Genomic DNA, 18,233 nt, shown 5'->3' on the forward strand with positions numbered 1-18,233 from the left:
ACTGCATGAAACTGCAGAAAGACAAGACTCATAGCACCTCTTACCTGTATCACCCTGCAGGGGGGAAGACTCACAGCTCTTCCTATCTGTATCACCCTGTAGGGGGAGGAGAATCATAGCTCCTCCTATCTGTATCCCCCTGCAGGGAGAGGAGACTCATTGTTCCTTCTATGTGTATCACCCTGCAGAGGGAGGAGACTTATAGCTTCTCCTATCTCTATCACCCAACAGGGGGAGGAGATTCATAGCTCCTCCTACCTGTATCACCCTGCAGGGGGAGGAGACTCATAGCTCCTTCTGTCTGTATCAACCTCCTGGGACAGGAGATTCATAGCTCCTCCTACCTGAATCACCATGCAGGGGAGGAGTCTCATAGCCCCTCCTATCTGTATCACCCTGAAGATGGAGGAGACTCATAGCTCCTCCTATCTGTATCACCCTCCTGGGGGAGGAGTCTCATAGCTCCTTCTATCTGCATCACCCTGTTAGGAGAGAAAACTCATTGCTCCTTCTATATGTATCACCGTTCAGTGAGCAGAAAAACATAGGCGGAGCGATCTGTTTTATTACATGTGACTTTTCTTTCCTGTTCCTACAGATGAGTTTTCAGTGGAGCAGACGGATGTGGTTCCTGCCTTTATTGGAGAAAATATCTCTATACCGTGTTTATTTCGCTATAAAGGTTCCTCCGTTATAGAAGAAGTCACGTGGACTCAGGGATCCAGCGATCTGTGTGTTGAGAATAATAATAAATCTGTGGCATGGACCGAGAGGAATAAGTCAGAGATTAGAGGCCGATGGTCTGTGCTGAATTTTCCTCAGGATCTTTCATTAAGAATAACGGGAGTGACAGCAGAAGACAACAACAAGCAATACTGCTGCAAAGTAAAGACAACACTGAGGGAGAGGAGCACAGTGTCATCCATACATGGCACAGAGGTTGTGGTTGTAGGTAAGATGCTATTTGTTCTGTGTAATTGTTAGATATTGAGTTCGGTCAACGTGTTTTCATTCTGTGACCAAAATCGAGATAAACCTTTGCTCCAAACAGTGCCGGAGATAGGCTGGTGCAATTTTTGACAATCCATTAGAGAATGAATGGAGCAACATACTGCTGCTCCATGATGAAGGCCTGTGTCAACAGCCCGAGTACAAAGCAGATCCTCATAAAGTCATATTGTAGTATATAGTACAATCTGCAGGTGCAAGATCCCTAGAGGCAAAAAATACATATTCATAAAAAATTGTTTTTAAAAAAATATGGAAAAAAATAAAAAAATTCAAAATTCAAAATCAACCACTTTTCCAATTTAAACAAATGAAAGTAGAAGTATTTATTATTGCCTTATTGGTAAAGGTTTAATTTACTAATTATATGTTTATTTAAAAACGCATCCCTCTCATCAAATTTTTTATCCTGACATACTGTAATCATCACGTTATACAGCACTGTGTGCTTACAATTGCTCATTTTGCCTTTCTACCCTGATAATTTGTCTCTCGGTCTATGGCATGACGTAATTAAAAACAGACTAGCTGATTCCTTCTAAGCTCTATGTAGAGACAAAATGTCAATTTTCTCTGTGTGAATCATAACTAGTGATGATCAAATAGTGAAATATTCGGATTCGGGAAAATTTGCACAAATAATTTCTAAAATTAGTGTATTTGTACCGAATAGCCAATCCAATGCTAGTCAATTGGAAAGCCGAATATTTTTATGCTGGATCCAATAAACGGGTCTGGGGGCCAGAGAAAAAAGCTGACTCGCATGTGAAAACCAAGCTGTGGTGCCGGCACTCCAGAGCGGAGCGTGCGGCCGCATAGCAACACATGGAGCCGCACGCTCCGCTCCCAAGTGCCGGCGCCACAGCTTGCGAGATACGGACATGTCACACACCCGTCACTCAACTGTCTTCTCGGCGCCGGGTGCCACCTCCTCAGCGCTGTTTTCAAATCATCCGGTGCCTGCGCTCTTTTGTCCTGCCTGAGGCAGGCGCAGTGAGCGCTGCCCGTCTGACCTCATATGCAGTCTCTCAGACTGCGCCTGTGCGGCTGCCCAGCTTGTGAATCCCAGCCCCTCAGTGTCTTATGATTTATTCACATTGCGGTGAATAAATTGCGCTCACTGCGCCTGCCCCAGGCAGGACAAAAGAGCTCAGGCGCCGGATGATTTGAAAACAGCACTAAGATGGGTTAAATCCAAGTAATAAGAAGTGCTTATTCAGCAGACATACCCCAAAGAGACAGATACATAGAGTGGGGTCCTGACTCCTGCCGTGACTAACTGCCATTGAAATAACTGCGGCATCTCTATGCTTAGCTGTGTGATGCTTTGCTGCAGTAGTGCGCGTGTCTGACCCCACACACGTGCACCCCTTAAGATGCTGCAAAATTAAATAAACGCAAGTCACATCAAACAAATGTTACCACAATCATGAAGTACAATATGTCACAAAAAATTATCTCAGAATCAGTGGGATTCATTGAAGCATTCACTTATAAAGAGAAAATGGTCAGATTTGTAACATTTGGCTTGGTCATGAAGGTGAAAATAGGCTTAGGAGTGAAGGGGTTAAAGAAAATGTAACATATTAGCTAAACTAGATTTTTTTCCAATAATAAAAATGTTGTCTATAATAATGACTAGATAAGGCAGTATACTAAAGGCACCTTCACACTGAGCGACTTTAGAACGATAACGCTAGCGATCCGTGACGTTGCAGCGTCCTGGATAGCGATATCGTTGTGTTTCACACGCAGCAGCGATCTGGATCCTGCTGTGAGATCGTTGGTCGGAGCTAGAAGGCCAGAACTTTATTTCGTGACTGGATCACCCGCTGACATCGCTGAATCGGCGTGTGTGACGCCGATTCAGCGATGTCTTCACTTGTAACCAGGGTAAACATCGGGTTACGCAGGGCCGCGCTTAGTAACCCGATGTTTACCCTGGTTACCATTGTAAAAGTTCAAAAAAACAAACACTACATACTTACATTCCGGTGTCTGTCGTGTCCCCCGGCGTCAGCTTCCCTGCGCTGTCAGCACCGGCCAGCCGTAAAGCAGACTACAGCGGTGACGTCACCGCTCTGCTTTACGGCTGGCGCTTACACAGTGCAGGGAAGCTGACGCCGGGGGACGCGACAGACACCGGAATGTAAGTATGTAGTGTTTGTTTTTTTTTAACATTTACAATGGTAACCATGGTAAACTGCAATGTTTACCCTGGTTACCTGGGGACTTCGGCATCGTTGGTCGCTGGAGAGCTGTCTGTGTGACAGCTCTCCAGCGACCACACAACGATGAAACAGCGACACTGCAGCGATCGACATCGTTGTCTATATCGCTGCAGCATCGCTTAATGTGATGGTACTTTAACACTGTACTCAGCACAGAGAGATGCGATCTGTGTGTGGCTCCCCTGTCACCCCCTTATCTCTATGGAGGGCTGTCTTCCATTTCTCTAATAGTCAATTTCATTTTTAGCCAATTGATTCACTTTAGCAGTTATACAGCACTTGCACCCTTTTGAATTATTTTAAATTAATTTCCTTTTAAATTTCTCGCATTAGATATATCCGACAAGCCGCCTTTTGAAGTTGTGCAACAATACACGCTCTCACCGGACGGAAAAGATTCGGCAACCATCAACTGCTCATTCACACACCAACCGGGCATTGACACTCTGTGGATGGGAGTTTTCTGGAGAGTGGGCAGCCCAAGGGGTTTTTACGCCTATCACCCCTTAAAGGAGATGGTTCACTCCAGCTACAGAGAAAGGACAGAACTTAGAGGACTGGCTGATCTCCATATAAAGGGCGTTCGCGATACTGATAACACAACGTATTACTGCTTTGTGATGTTCAAGTTCTGTATCGATAGTGACAAAACCAGCTCAACCATTCAGTATGGAACTGAGAACAATCTAATGGTAGATGGTAAGTGCAAAGAAACTAATAATGAAGGAACACCATTCATGTTAGTTTGTGTCATGTCTCAGTAACAGAGAAGAGCACATTTGCCAAATTTTCCCTGGGAATTTGAATCACTATAACCTGATTTTGCCGTAAAACCAAAAGCCTATCGTTGCACTGAAAGATGTGTCTGTGATGATTCTCTTTTCCTCATACTCTAATAATCACTGCTGTCACACACAGTTTCTTCAACATCTTACGGCTTTCACTCCCTATCACTGTGTCTAAACTATAAGCTGTAGCATCCTCTCTCTATAATGATTTGCCAGAAAATGGATGCTGCATTCCCTGCTTCAGCTTTTACACGGGCTCTTATAGTCAATCTTATTTTGCTGTCTGTCAGCAGTAGTGTCTCCACACGGTGATCTTAAACTTCATCCCCTTTATCCTTTTGCAAGTACCCCGAAGGGGAGGAGAGGAGTCATGTCACGCACATGTTAGCAGACTCCTCCCTCTTTTTCAGCAGCTGCTCCCCCTAGTGCTTAAAAGGAGAAAATATCAAACATTTTTTAATTATTTTTTCATATTTTACTCCATTTAAAAATATAACTTTAATATTTTACTTTTTTTTTTCAATTGTTGAAAACAAAATTTAGGACAAAATTCCTTTAAGCTCTTAAGAAACCGCAATGGAAATAACCAACCATTTAATTATAGCAGCCAGCAGCAGTCTCACCAAGGAGAGGACACAACAACAGTGAACCAAGTAATCTAGTTTAGAAAAAAGTGCTACCAAAAAGGTCCGAGTTGTGAAAAAGACAAAAGTTGTTTATTTCATAAACTTTCTGTGTGTTCATGGTAAAGACCTAAACTAGGTCAACGTGTAGCGATGACTTATAAAGTGAAATACGACATAAATCCTCTTTCTCCAACCTGGATGGACATTATCTATTATTTTATTTTGCGCCATTACCACTAAACTTATAACTACCCCACTTTATTCTTCTTACTCCTTCCCTAAACCCTTGACACCTACCCCTTTCACTAAAAAGGCTGGAAAAATTGTAAGAAAAATTATGCCAAAATTTTATTTAAAATTGTAAGAATTGTTTAATATTTCCCTTTTTAATGGATAATTTTGTGTCACCAACTAATAACATACCTTATTTTCTGGTGAATAAGACGACTCTTTAACCCCTAAAAATTGTCCCAGAAGTCGGGGGTCGTCTTATACGCCGGGTACGGGTGCATGGAGCGATCCTGGATGGTTCCCAGGGTCTGGAGGAGAGGAGACTCTTCTTCAGGCCCTGGGATCCATATTCATGTAAAAAATAAAGAATAAAAATAAAAAATATGGATACACTCACCCCTCCGAAGGACCCTGGCTCTCAGCGGTGCAAGCGTCTGCCTCTGTTCCTAAGAATGCAGTGAGTGAAGGACCTTCGATGACGTCGCGGTCACGTGAGTGGTCAGGTGACCGCGACGTCATCGAAGGTCCTTCACTCACTGCATTCTTAGGAACAGAGGCAGACGCTTGCACCGCTGAGAGCCAGGGTCCTTCGGAGGGGTGAGTGTATCCATATTTTTTATTTTTATTCTTTTGTATTTTACATGAATATGGATCCCAGGGCCTGAAGGAGAGTCTCCTCTCCTCCAGACCCTGGGAACCACACACCGTATAAGATGATGAGCGTATAAGATGACCCCCGTCTTATACGGCGGGTATATCCCAAATTCCATATTTTATATGGAAAAGTTGGGGGTCGTCTTATACGCCCAGTCGTCTTATACACCAGAAAATACGGTAATTTTGTCTTCCAACTCTTTTGTTGTATGGATTCCACTGGAATTAGCTTGATGTGGATATAATTAATGTAGAATGTTTAGGAATTTGCTGAACTGTTCACTATTTGGTTCATGCAAATTGTCTAGAAGGGTTTCTGCCATTTCAGACATTGCAAAAGATTGCATCAGCCAGAAAAGGATCACAGGACTGTGATTACGGCTTGGTTGGTTTCCCTCTAGTACCTTGTAGCTTGTACTTTGTATTCTAGCCTGTATAAAAGCAAAAGCAGTGAAGGCAGCAGCCATTTAGTTGATAATTTGAATAACGAGAGGAAGTCACAGCTCACAACTTGGCAATAGCATAACAGAGAGGAAGTCATAAAACACAGAAGAAACTGTATGTGTAGTGTGTGAAAAAACAGCAGTATAGAACAATAAGTGTGTGGGGGGAAATGAATACAATATTTTTTTAATTCGTCACCATCCTTTTTCCATTCTGTTAAATATTTTTTAAGTACTGCCTTAAATTTTATAAGAAATTTCATAAAATATATTTTTTAATTCTCGTAAAAAACTATCTTGCAATCAAATTGGGGATTTATATACTACAGACAAGAGTTTAGAATAAAGTCAATTTTTCAGCTATTACTGGTTGGAACGTACAAATAATGAGATACCAGCAGGGTCAGTTTTTGTGATGTGTAAAGGAAATGATACATAGTAAAAATTGAAAATTGTAATATACATTTGTATTCATTCCCACTGAGTCAATCCTGAATACACCAATTGCTGCAGTTATTGCTGCAGTGATATGCCTCTCCAGCTTTGCACATCTAGTGGTGACATTTTTGCTCCTGCTTCTTTGCACACTCACTCTCGCTCAGGGATGTTGGATGGATATATCTGTGATCACTGATCAGTAATTTTAATGTCTTGCCACAGGTTCCTAATAGGATGATGCTGCTACCACCATGTCTGACAGTGGGGATGGTGTTTTCAGGGTGATATGCAATTTTAGTTTTCTGCCACACATAGTGTTTTGCATTTTATTTTACCAGAACAACTTCTTCCAAATGGCTTTTTGCAAATTGCAGACAGGACTTCTTATGGCTTTGAAAAATGAATTTCTTCTTTCGCCTCTTTCATAAAGGTCAGATTTGTGGACTACACAACTAATATTTATCCTGTGGACAGATTCTGCCTCCTGAGTTGTGGATCTCTGCATTTACTTCAGAGGGACCATGTGCTTCTTAATTAGTGCTCTCCTTCATTGGGATGTCAGTTTAGGTGGACGGCCATGTCTTGGTAGGTTTGCACTTGTGCCAAACTCCTTTTATTTTTGGATAATGAACTGAACAGTGCTCTGTGAGATGAACACAGCTTTGGCTATATTTTTATAATCTGACTCTGCTTTTCTCTTCAACACAACTTTATCCTTGACCTGTCTGGCGTGGTCTTTGGTTTTCATGAGGTTGTTTGATCCCTAATGTTCTCAAAGGCCTCTGAGGCCTTCACAAAGGAGCTTTAGTGATACTGGGAAGAAATTACACAGAGGTGTACTCAATTTACTAATAAAATGACTTCTGGAGGAAATTGGTCACTAAGGATTTTATTTAGTGGTATCAGACTACAGGGGCTAAATACAAATGCAGATAACAATTTTCAGATTTATGTTTTTAAAATAATTAGAAAACCATCTATCATTTCCTTTTCACCTCACAAATGCCTACTACTTAAAATCCTTATCAAAGAGAATCCAAATAAAAAACATTTAATCATGTAACATGAAAAATGTGGATAAGTTCTCTTTGAATGAATATTTTTTAAGGCAGTGTATATGTCATTGAACTTGTTGGAGTGTTTGTTGCTCTCTGGAAACAGGAGACTGGGGACTTGCAGCCCCTTCTAGAATGGAGTAGACCTCCAACCTGCTATGTATTATTTATTAGTGTGGCAGAGAAAGTTAAGTGGTATACAAAAGCCCCATAAGCAATTATTGGATCATGGGCCACACATACGCACCTCCACTTCAGTCAGAATGGGTTGGAAGAGTTCTGTTCTCAGGGGTCCAGATACGCGATCTAGAGATTGCTGGTAGTTCCATCGGTCAGAGCCCCAGCGATTAGCAAGTTTTTACACTATCACACTGATAGGAAAAATATATATTTTTTGTGGTGAGCAACAATTTAATATTTTATATAATAATCTGCGCTAATATTGATAATGTAATTCTAATTGATCTATCTTGGATACAGGTTTTCATAACCAGCCTGATGATCGCACATGGGTATTTATCTTGATTGCTGCTGTGTCCGTAATTATTTTATGTGCTGTCATCATCATCTTCATCTTAACGAAAAGAGGTAAGAGACCCTCCCCTTGCAGGGTGATACAGATAGGAGGAGCTATGAGTCTCCTCCTCCTGCAAGGTGATACAGATAGGAGAAGCTATGAGTCTCCTCCCCTGCAGGGTGACACAGATAGGAGGAGCTATGAGTCTCCTCCCGCAGGGTGATACAGATAGGAGGAGCTATGAGTCTCCTCCCCTGCAGGGCGACACAGATAGGAGGAGCTATGAGTCTTCACCCCCTGTAGGGTGATACAGGTAGGAGGAGCTATGAGTCTTTTCTCCCTGCAAGGTGATGGAGTTAGAATGAACTGTAAGTCTCCTCCTCCTGCAGTGTGATAGAGGTTGAAGGAGCTATGAGTCTCCTCCCCCTACAGGGTTATACAGATTGGAGGAGCTATGAGTCTCCTCCCCCTGCAGCATGATACAGATAGGAGGAGCTATGAGTCTCCTCCCCTACAGGGTGATACAGATAGGAGGAGCTCTGAGTCTCCTCCCCCTACAGGGTGATACAGATATGATGACCTATGAGTCTCCTCCCCCCGCAGCAAGATACAGATAGGAGGAGCTATGAGTCTCCTCCCCTACAGGGTGATACAGATAAAGGAGCTATGAGTCTCCTCCCCCTACAGGGTGATACAGATATGATGAGCTATGAGTCTCCTCCCCCTATAGAGTGATACAGATAGGAGGAGCTATGAGTCTCCTCACCCTGCAGGGTGATACAGATAGGAGGAGCTATGAGTCTCCTCCCTGTTGTGAATTCTGTTGTCGAACTCCATCCTGTGGTCGTGAATGGTACTTCGGCGAGTTCTGTCCATGGACTCCCTCTGGTGGCTGTGAGTGAAGCTGCTGCTTCTGAGGTTCCTTACACAGGTGACGTGGTTTATCCTTTGGTTGGCTGCTCTATTTAACTCCACTCAGATCGTTACTCCAGGCCAGCTGCCAATGTTCCTGTGCTGGTTCAGTTCGCTCTTGGAACTTCTGGAGACCTGTCTCTTCCTGCAAGAAGCTAAGTCCCCGATTGTTATTTTCTGTTCTTGGTTTTCTAGTCCAGCTTGCTTTCATGATTTTGTCTTGCTAGCTGGAAGCTCTGGGATGCAGGGTGGCGCCTCCGCACCGTGAGTCGGTGCGGGGGTCTTTTTGCACACTCTGCGTGGTCTTTTGTAGTTTTTTGTGCTGACCGCAAAGATACCTTTCCTATCCTCTGTCTATTTAGTTAGTCTGGCCTCCCTTTGCTAAAACCTGTTTCATTTCTGTGTTTGTGATTTTCATCTTTACTCACAGTTAATATTTGTGGGGGGGCTGCCTTTTCCTTTGGGGAAATGTCTCTGAGGCAAGGTAGGCTTTATTTTCTATCTCTAGGGCTAGCTAGTTCTTAGGCCGTGAAGAGGCATCTAGGGAGAGTCAGGAACGCTCCACGGCTATTTCTAGTTGTTGTGATAGGATTAGGGCCTGCGGTCAGCAGAGCTCCCACATCCCAGAGCTTGTCCTGTGTGAGTTTATCTATCAGGTCGTGCCGGGTGCTCCTAACCACCAGGTCATAACAGTACAGCTGGCCCAAAGTATTAATGCATCTCAATAGAGGGATAAGAGAAGCTCTGAGACCATTTTTTTTTCTTTGCACTGTGTTTTGTCTTTCTTTTTCCCTAGACCTTTGGGTGGTTCAGGACACAGGTGTAGAGATGGACATTCAAGGTCTGTCCTCTTGTGTGGATCATCTCACTGCAAGGGTACAAAACATTCAAGATTTTGTGGTTCAGAATCCTATGTTAGAGCCTAGAATTCCTATTCCTGATTTATTTTCTGGGGATAGATCTAAGTTTCTTAATTTCAAAAATAATTGTAAACTGTTTCTAGCTTTGAAACCCCGCTCCTCTGGTGACCCCGTTCAACAAGTAAAAATCATTATTTCTTTGTTGCGTGGTGACCCTCAAGACTGGGCATTTTCCCTTGCGCCAGGAGATCCTGCATTGCGTGATGTTGATGCGTTTTTTCTGGCGCTTGGATTGCTTTATGATGAACCAAATTCAGTGGATCAGGCAGAGAAAATCTTGCTGGCTTTGTGTCAGGGTCAGGATGAAGCGGAGGTGTACTGTCAGAAGTTTAGAAAGTGGTCTGTGCTTACTCAGTGGAATGAGTGTGCCCTGGCGGCAATTTTCAGAAAGGGTCTTTCTGAAGCCCTTAATTATGTCATGGTGGGATTTCCCACGCCTGCTGGTCTGAATGAGTCTATGTCCTTGGCCATTCAGATCGATCGGCGCTTGCGTGAGCACAAAGCTGTGCACCATCTGGCGGTATTCTCTGAGCATAGGCCTGAGCCTATGCAGTGCGATAGGACTTTGACCAGAGCTGAACGGCAAGAACACAGACGTCGGAATGGGCTGTGTTTTTACTGTGGTGAATCCACTCATGCTATCTCCGATTGTCCTAAGCGCACTAAGCGGTTTGCTAGGTCTGCCACCATTGGTACTGTACAGTCTAAATTTCTTTTGTCCGTTACTCTGATCTGCTCTCTGTCATCCTACTCTGTTATGGCATTTGTGGAGTCAGGCGCTGCCCTGAATTTGATGGACTTGGAGTTTGCCAGGCGCTGTGGTTTTTTCTTGGAGCCCTTGCAGTATCCTATTCCATTGAGAGGAATTGATGCTACGCCTTTGGCCAAGAATAAGCCTCAGTACTGGACTCAATTGACCATGTGCATGGCTCCTGCACATCAGGAAGATATTCGCTTTTTGGTGTTGCATAATCTGCATGATGTGGTCGTTTTGGGGTTGCCATGGCTACAGGTCCATAATCCAGTGTTAGATTGGAAATCTATGTCTGTGTCCGGCTGGGGTTTTCAGGGGGTACATGGTGATGTTCCATTGTTGTCAATTTTGCCTTCCACTCCTTCTGAAGTCCCTGAGTTTTTATCAGATTACCGGGATGTATTTGAAGAGCCCAAATCCGGTGCCCTACCTCCTCATAGGGATTGCGATTGTGCTATTAATTTGATTCCTGGTAGTAAGTTTCCTAAGGGCCGTCTGTTTAATTTATCTGTGCCAGAGCACGCCGCTATGCTGAGTTATATAAAGGAATCCTTGGAGAAGGGTCATATTCGCCCGTCGTCGTCACCATTGGGAGCAGGGTTCTTTTTTGTGGCCAAGAAGGATGGCTCTTTGAGACCTTGTATTGATTACCGCCTTCTTAATAAGATCACAGTCAAATTTCAGTATCCTTTGCCGCTGCTTTCTGATTTGTTTGCTCGGATTAAGGGGGCTAGTTGGTTCACCAAGATAGATCTTCGTGGGGCGTATAATCTTGTGCGAATTAAACAGGGCGATGAATGGAAAACAGCATTTAATACGCCCGAGGGCCATTTTGCATTTTGAGTACCTGGTTATGCCATTCGGGCTTTCTAATGCTCCATCTGTGTTTCAGTCCTTTATGCATGACATCTTTCGAGAGTACCTGGCCTGGATAGATTCATGATTGTATATTTGGATGACATTTTGGTCTTTTCGGATGATTGGGAGTCTCATGTGAAGCAGGTCAGAATAGTGTTCCAGGTCCTTCATGCGGATTCCTTGTTTCTGAAGGGGTCAAAGTGTCTCTTTGGAGTTCAGAAGGTTTCATTTTGGGTTTCATTTTTTCCCCTTCTACTATCGAGATGGACCCTGTTAAAGTTCAGGCCATTTATGATTGGACTCAGCCGACATCTGTGAAGAGCCTGCAGAAGTTCCTGGGCTTTGCTAATTTTTACCGTCGCTTCATCGCTAATTTTTCTAGTATTGCTAAACCGTTGACTGATTTGACCAAGAAGGGTGCTGATGTGGTCAATTGGTCCTCTGCGGCTGTAGAGGCTTTTCAGGAGTTGAAGCGTCGTTTTTCTTCTGCCCCTGTGTTATGCCAGCCAGATGTTTCGCTCCCGTTTCAGGTCGAGGTTGATGCTTCTGAGATTGAAGCAGGGGCTGTTTTGTCGCAAAGAAGTTCTGATGGCTCGGTGATGAAACCATGTGCCTTCTTTTCTAGAAAATTCTCGCCTGCTGAGCGCAATTATGATGTTGGCAATCGAGAGTTGTTGGCCATGAAGTGGGCATTCGAGGAGTGGCGACATTGGCTTGAAGGAGCTAAACATCGCGTGGTGGTCTTGACGGATCACAAGAATTTGACTTATCTCGAGTCTGCCAAACGGTTGAATCCTAGACAGGCTCAATGGTCGCTCTTTTTCTCCCGTTTTGATTTTGTGGTTTCATACCTTCCGGGATCTAAGAATGTGAAGGCTGATGCCCTTTCAAGGAGTTTTGTGCCTGACTCTCCGGATGTTCCTGAGCCGGCTGGTATTCTCAAAGAGGGGGTAATTTTGTCTGCCATCTCCCTTGATTTGCGGCGCGTGCTGCAGAAGTTTCAGGCTGATAGACCTGACCGTTGTCCAGCGGAGAGACTGTTTGTCCCTGATAGATGGACTAGTAGAGTTTTCTCTGAGGTTCATTGTTCGGTGTTGGCTGGTCATCCTGGAATCTTTGGTACCAGAGATTTGGTGGCTAGATCCTTTTGGTGGCCTTCTTTGTCACGGGATGTGCGTTCTTTTGTGCAGTCCTGTGGGACTTGTGCTCGGGCTAAGCCCTGCTGTTCTCGTGCCAGTGGGTTGCTTTTGCCCTTGCCGGTCCTGAAGAGGCCCTGGACGCATATTTCCATGGATTTTATTTCGGATCTCCCTGTTTCTCAAAGGATGTCGGTCATTTGGGTGGTTTGTGATCGCTTCTCTAAGATGGTCCATTTGGTACCCTTGTCTAAATTGCCTTTCTCCTCTGATTTGGTGCCATTGTTTTTCCAGCATGTGGTTTGTTTGCATGGCATTCCAGAGAACATCGTCTCGGACAGAGGTTCCCAGTGTGTTTCGAGGTTTTGGCGGTCCTTTTGTGCTAAGATGGGCATTGATTTGTCTTTTTCTTCGGCTTTCCATCCTCAGACTAATGGCCAAACCGAACGAACTAATCAGACTTTGGAAACATATCTGAGATGCTTTGTTTCTGCTGATCAGGATGATTGGGTGTCCTTCTTGCCTTTGGCTGAGTTCGCCCTTAATAATCGGGCCAGCTCGTCTACTTTAGTTTCTCCTTTTTTCTGTAATTCTGGTTTCCATCCTCGTTTCTCTTCAGGGCAGGTTGAGCCTTCGGACTGTCCTGGTGTGGATACGGTGGTGGACAGTTTGCAGCAGATTTGAACTCAAGTGGTGGACAATTTGACATTGTCCCAGGAGAAGGCTCAACGTTTCGCTAACCACCGGCGCTGTGTTGGTCCCCGACTTTGTGTTGGGGATTTGGTTTGGTTGTCATCTCGTCATGTTCCTATGAAGGTTTCCTCTCCTAAGTTTAAGCCTCGTTTCATTGGGCCATATAAGATTTCTGAAGTTCTTAATCCTGTGTCATTTCGTTTGGACCTTCCAGCTTCTTTTGCCATCCATAATGTGTTCCATAGGTCGTTGTTGCGGAGATACGTGGCGCCTATGGTTCCCTCCGTTGATCCTCCTGCCCCGGTGTTGGTCGAGGGGGAGTTGGAGTATGTGGTGGAGAAGATTTTGGATTCTCGTGTTTCGAGACAGAAACTCCAGTACCTGGTCAAGTGGAAGGGTTATGGTCAGGAAGCTAATTCCTGGGTTTTTGCCTCTGATGTTCATGCTGCTGATCTAGTTCGGGCCTTTCATTTGGCTCATCCTGATCGGCCTGGGGGCTCTGGTGAGAGTTCGGTGACCCCTCCTCAAGGGGGGGTACTGTTGTGAATTCTGTTGTCGAACTCCCTCCTGTGGTCGTGAATGGTACTTCGGCGAGTTCTGTCCATGGACTCCCTCTGGTGGCTGTGAGTGAAGCTGCTGCTTCTGAGGTTCCTTACACAGGTGACGTGGTTTATCCTTTGGTTGGCTGCTCTATTTAACTCCACTCAGATCGTTACTCCAGGCCAGCTGTCAATGTTCCTGTGCTGGTTCAGTTCGCTCTTGGACCTTCTGGAGACCTGTCTCTTCCTGCAAGAAGCTAAGTCCCCGATTGTTATTTTCTGTTCTTGGTTTTCTAGTCCAGCTTGCTTTCATGATTTTGTCTTGCTAGCTGGAAGCTCTGGGATGCAGGGTGGCGCCTCCGCACCGTGAGTCGGTGCGGGGGTCTTTTTGCACTCTCTGCGTGGTCTTTTGTAGTTTTTTGTGCTGACCGCAAAGATACCTTTCCTATCCTCTGTCTATTTAATTAGTCTGGCCTCCCTTTGCTAAAACCTGTTTCATTTCTGTGTTTGTGATTTTCATCTTTACTCACAGTTAATATTTGTGGGGGGCTGCCTTTTCCTTTGGTGAAATGTCTCTGAGGCAAGGTAGGCTTTATTTTCTATCTCTAGGGCTAGCTAGTTCTTAGGCCGTGAAGAGGCGTCTAGGGAGAGTCAGGAACGCTCCACGGCTATTTCTAGTTGTTGTGATAGGATTAGGGCCTGCGGTCAGCAGAGCTCCCACATCCCAGAGCTTGTCCTGTGTGAGTTTATCTATCAGGTCGTGCCGGGTGCTCCTAACCACCAGGTCATATACAAATCCCCTACAGGGTGATGCAGATAGGAGGAGCTATGAGTCTCCTCCCCTACAGGGTGATACAGATAGGAGGAGCTATGAGTCTTCTCCCCCTACAGGGTGATACAGATAGGAGGAGCTATAAGTCCCCTCCCCTACAGGGTGATATAGATAGAAGTTGTGAGTCTCCTTCCCCTGGAGGGTGATACAGGTAGAAGGAGCTCATTGTCTTATAGGTTACAATGCAAGTGTTAATCATTATTATTCTATTTTAATTTTTCTTCTAGGTATTATTTGCAAGAAGCCCAGCAGAAGGTGTGTTTATCATATACTGATGTATTACATTTTGTGTCCAATTAAGCAAATACACCACATATAAATGGCACAATTATGAGCCACTATTTTATTACAAAATTTGCAGAAAACAACACATAATATTACAATGTTTTCTGTATGATCTCTCCATGCTCCATGAGGGTGGATTTTATGTTAAAAAAAAGTAGTGTATTAGTTTTATGGGTTTGGAGTAGTACACGAAAGCCAATCCGAATATGAGGAGCTTCGCTGTTTAGCTTTATATGTGAGGGTTCCGGGTGGGATAGGGCAATAAACAGTGGAAATAAAAATACATGGATTTTAAATGTCCTCAGACTCCAACAGAAAATGCAGCTAAACTTTAGCAAAGCTGTGCACTAATAGATCAGATATCAAAACTATATAGAAGATTGAAAGTTGCTGCAAATCTGTAAAAATTAAATTTTCACAATGGCTTAAGCTTTTCCATGAAATTCACTTTGCAACCAGTTGATTCGACCAGAATCAAAATGTATTATTTTGGTCATGAATTTCTCCCAATACCAGAACATAAAAAAGTTTAGAAAAAAACATTACTCACCCAGACCTCACCTGTCCTACCTTGCGGTTTTCTTTGGTTTACTTCTTTGGTCTGGTCTTGACTTCAGAATCTTTCCGAACCCACCATCTTCATTGAGTCCTGCACAGATTAGGCCCCAAAATATCTTAATGTCAATGTTATAGATGCCACAGAAGGCATGGTTAAGTCCAGACCGAAGAAGACATCTGAAGTTAAGCCATACAGTGGGACCGGTGAGGGCAGGGTGAGTATACATAAATCTGTTTTTTAACTCTTTCCCGACCCCATATAATCCAGGAAGATCATGGCTGGCCATTTGACATTTTGCTGGTTTCTTGCTAAGCAAAACTTTCAGATTTGAGCAAATCCACATTTTCTTAATTACATTTGTGGCACATTCATTTTGCTCATATATAGCAGGTAATCATTACCCAGTAATGGTCAATGATGGATGAATTTTAGAGAATTCTTTTGCATAGCGAAAATATAAGTGTTTTCAATAGCTTAACAATGCCTCTTTTTTCAGGGAAGCCCATAAACAGATGACCTCAGAAATTGCAATAACAGAGCAGATTCGTTCTGGCAATGGTGAGTTTCACTGAATAACTGAGGTAAGACGCTTCTACTTTTCCAATAAAATAACTTTTTACTTCTATTTTCAATTTTTTCTAGTACAAACGCCAAGAATGTCCTCCAGTGCTCCTCCACCACCACAAGAGGTGAGATTTATGAGTTATTCCTTTTCAATTCTCTTGATAATGATCTAAAGCACACATGTCAAACTCTGGCCCGTGGGCCAAAACTGGTGAATATTTTGCCCGCGACACCAGCACCCCTCATTATACTATATGGAGAACTACATGGGGTTATTATATTGTATAAAAGACTACATGGAGCCCATTATTCTGTATGTAGGCCTATGTTGGGCCCATTATTTTGTATGGATGACTATGTGGGGCCCATTATACTGTATGGAGGACTACATAAGGCCCATTATTCTGTATGAAGGGCTATGTGAGGCACATTATTTTGTATGGAGTACTATTCAGGGATCATTATACTGCATGGTGTACTCTGTGGGTCCATTACACTGAGAACTGTGTAGGGCCCACTATTTTGTATGGGGGACTGTGTAGGGCCATTACACTGTATGGAGGACAGTGGGGGGCCCATTAGGCTACTTTCACACTTGCGTCGTTTGCTGTCCGTCACAATGCATCATTTTGGAAATAAAGCGCATACTGCAAAGTTGCTCACACAATGCGTTTTTTCTCCATCGAATTGCATTAGCGACGCATTGCGACGTATGGCCATATGTCGCATCCGTCGTGCAGTGGATGTGTCGTGTTTTGGCGGACCGTCGGCACAAAAAAACATTACATTTAACGCTGCGTGCGTCATGTCTGCCATTTTCAACCGCGCATGCATGGCCGAAACTCCGCCCCCTCCTCCCCGGACTGCAGAACGGGCAGTGGATGCATTGAAAAACTGCATCCGCTGCCCACGTTGTGCAGTTAATTTCACAACATCCGTCAGTACGTCAGCCCAACGCATTGCGACGGGCCCGTACCGACGGAACTGTGAAAGTAGCCTTATACTGTATAGAGAACTTTGTGGGGCCCATTATACAATATGGAGGACTAGGTGAAGCTCATTTGTCCAACAGCTATCTCTCCCAACTTCCTAACACATAAGAATGTTCAGCTCTACCAATGGTTGCATTTTTCTCTATGAGAGTGCCACTACCAGTCTTCTCCGACAGCAACCTAACATAGTAACATAGTAACATAGTTAGTAAGGCCGAAAAAAGACATTTGTCCATCCAGTTCAGCCTATATTCCATCATAATAAATCCCCAGATCTACGTCCTTCTACAGAACCTAATAATTGTATGATACAATATTGTTCTGTTCCAGGAAGACATCCAGGCCTCTCTTGAACCCCCCGACTGAGTTCGCCATCACCACCTCCTCAGGCAAGCAATTCCAGATTCTCACTGCCCTAACAGTAAAGAATCCTCTTCTATGTTGGTGGAAAAACCTTCTCTCCTCCAGACGCAAAGAATGCCCCCTTGTGCCCGTCACCTTCCTTGGTATAAACAGATCCTCAGCGAGATATTTGTATTGTCCCCTTATATACTTATACATGGTTATTAGATCACCCCTCAGTCGTCTTTTTTCTAGACTAAATAATCCTAATTTCGCTAATCTATCTGGGTATTGTAGTTCTCTCATCCCCTTTAATAATTTTGTTGCCCTCCTTTGTACTCTCTCTAGTTCCATTATATCCTTCCTGAGCACCGGTGCCCAAAACTGGACACAGTACTCCATGTGCGGTCTAACTAGGGATTTGTACAGAGGCAGTATAATGCTCTCATCATGTGTATCCAGACCTCTTTTAATGCACCCCATGATCCTGTTTGCCTTGGCAGCTGCTGCCTGGCACTGGCTGCTCCAGGTAAGTTTATCATTAACTAGGATCCCCAAGTCCTTCTCCCTGTCAGATTTACCCAGTGGTTTCCCGTTCAGTGTGTAATGGTGATATTGATTCCTTCTTCCCATGTGTATAACCTTACATTTATCATTGTTAAACCTCATCTGCCACCTTTCAGCCCAAGTTTCCAACTTATCCAGATCCATCTGTAGCAGCATACTATCTTCTCTTGTATTAACTGCTTTACATAGTTTTGTATCATCTGCAAATATCGATATTTTACTGTGTAAACCTTCTACCAGATCATTAATGAATATGTTGAAGAGAACAGGTCCCAATACCGACCCCTGC

General features: G+C 43.8%; 1 protein-coding gene across 1 annotated transcript in view; it reads left to right on the forward strand.

Annotated features, from left to right (window-relative positions):
- LOC138666376 (uncharacterized) overlaps positions 1-16,216 on the forward strand; it is a 34,284-nt gene extending 18,068 nt beyond the window's left edge. Inside the window, exons 3-8 of the mRNA XM_069754603.1 lie at positions 599-952; positions 3,573-3,938; positions 7,955-8,062; positions 14,863-14,890; positions 15,976-16,037; positions 16,122-16,216. Of these exons, the coding sequence (XP_069610704.1) occupies positions 599-952; positions 3,573-3,938; positions 7,955-8,062; positions 14,863-14,890; positions 15,976-16,037; positions 16,122-16,216 (1,013 nt within the window). The remainder of the gene's footprint in view (positions 1-598; positions 953-3,572; positions 3,939-7,954; positions 8,063-14,862; positions 14,891-15,975; positions 16,038-16,121) is intronic.
- The last annotated feature ends 2,017 nt before the right edge of the window (positions 16,217-18,233 follow it).

Source organism: Ranitomeya imitator, chromosome 2, assembly GCF_032444005.1.
Source record: "Ranitomeya imitator isolate aRanImi1 chromosome 2, aRanImi1.pri, whole genome shotgun sequence".
Classification (NCBI taxonomy): domain Eukaryota; kingdom Metazoa; phylum Chordata; class Amphibia; order Anura; family Dendrobatidae; genus Ranitomeya; species Ranitomeya imitator.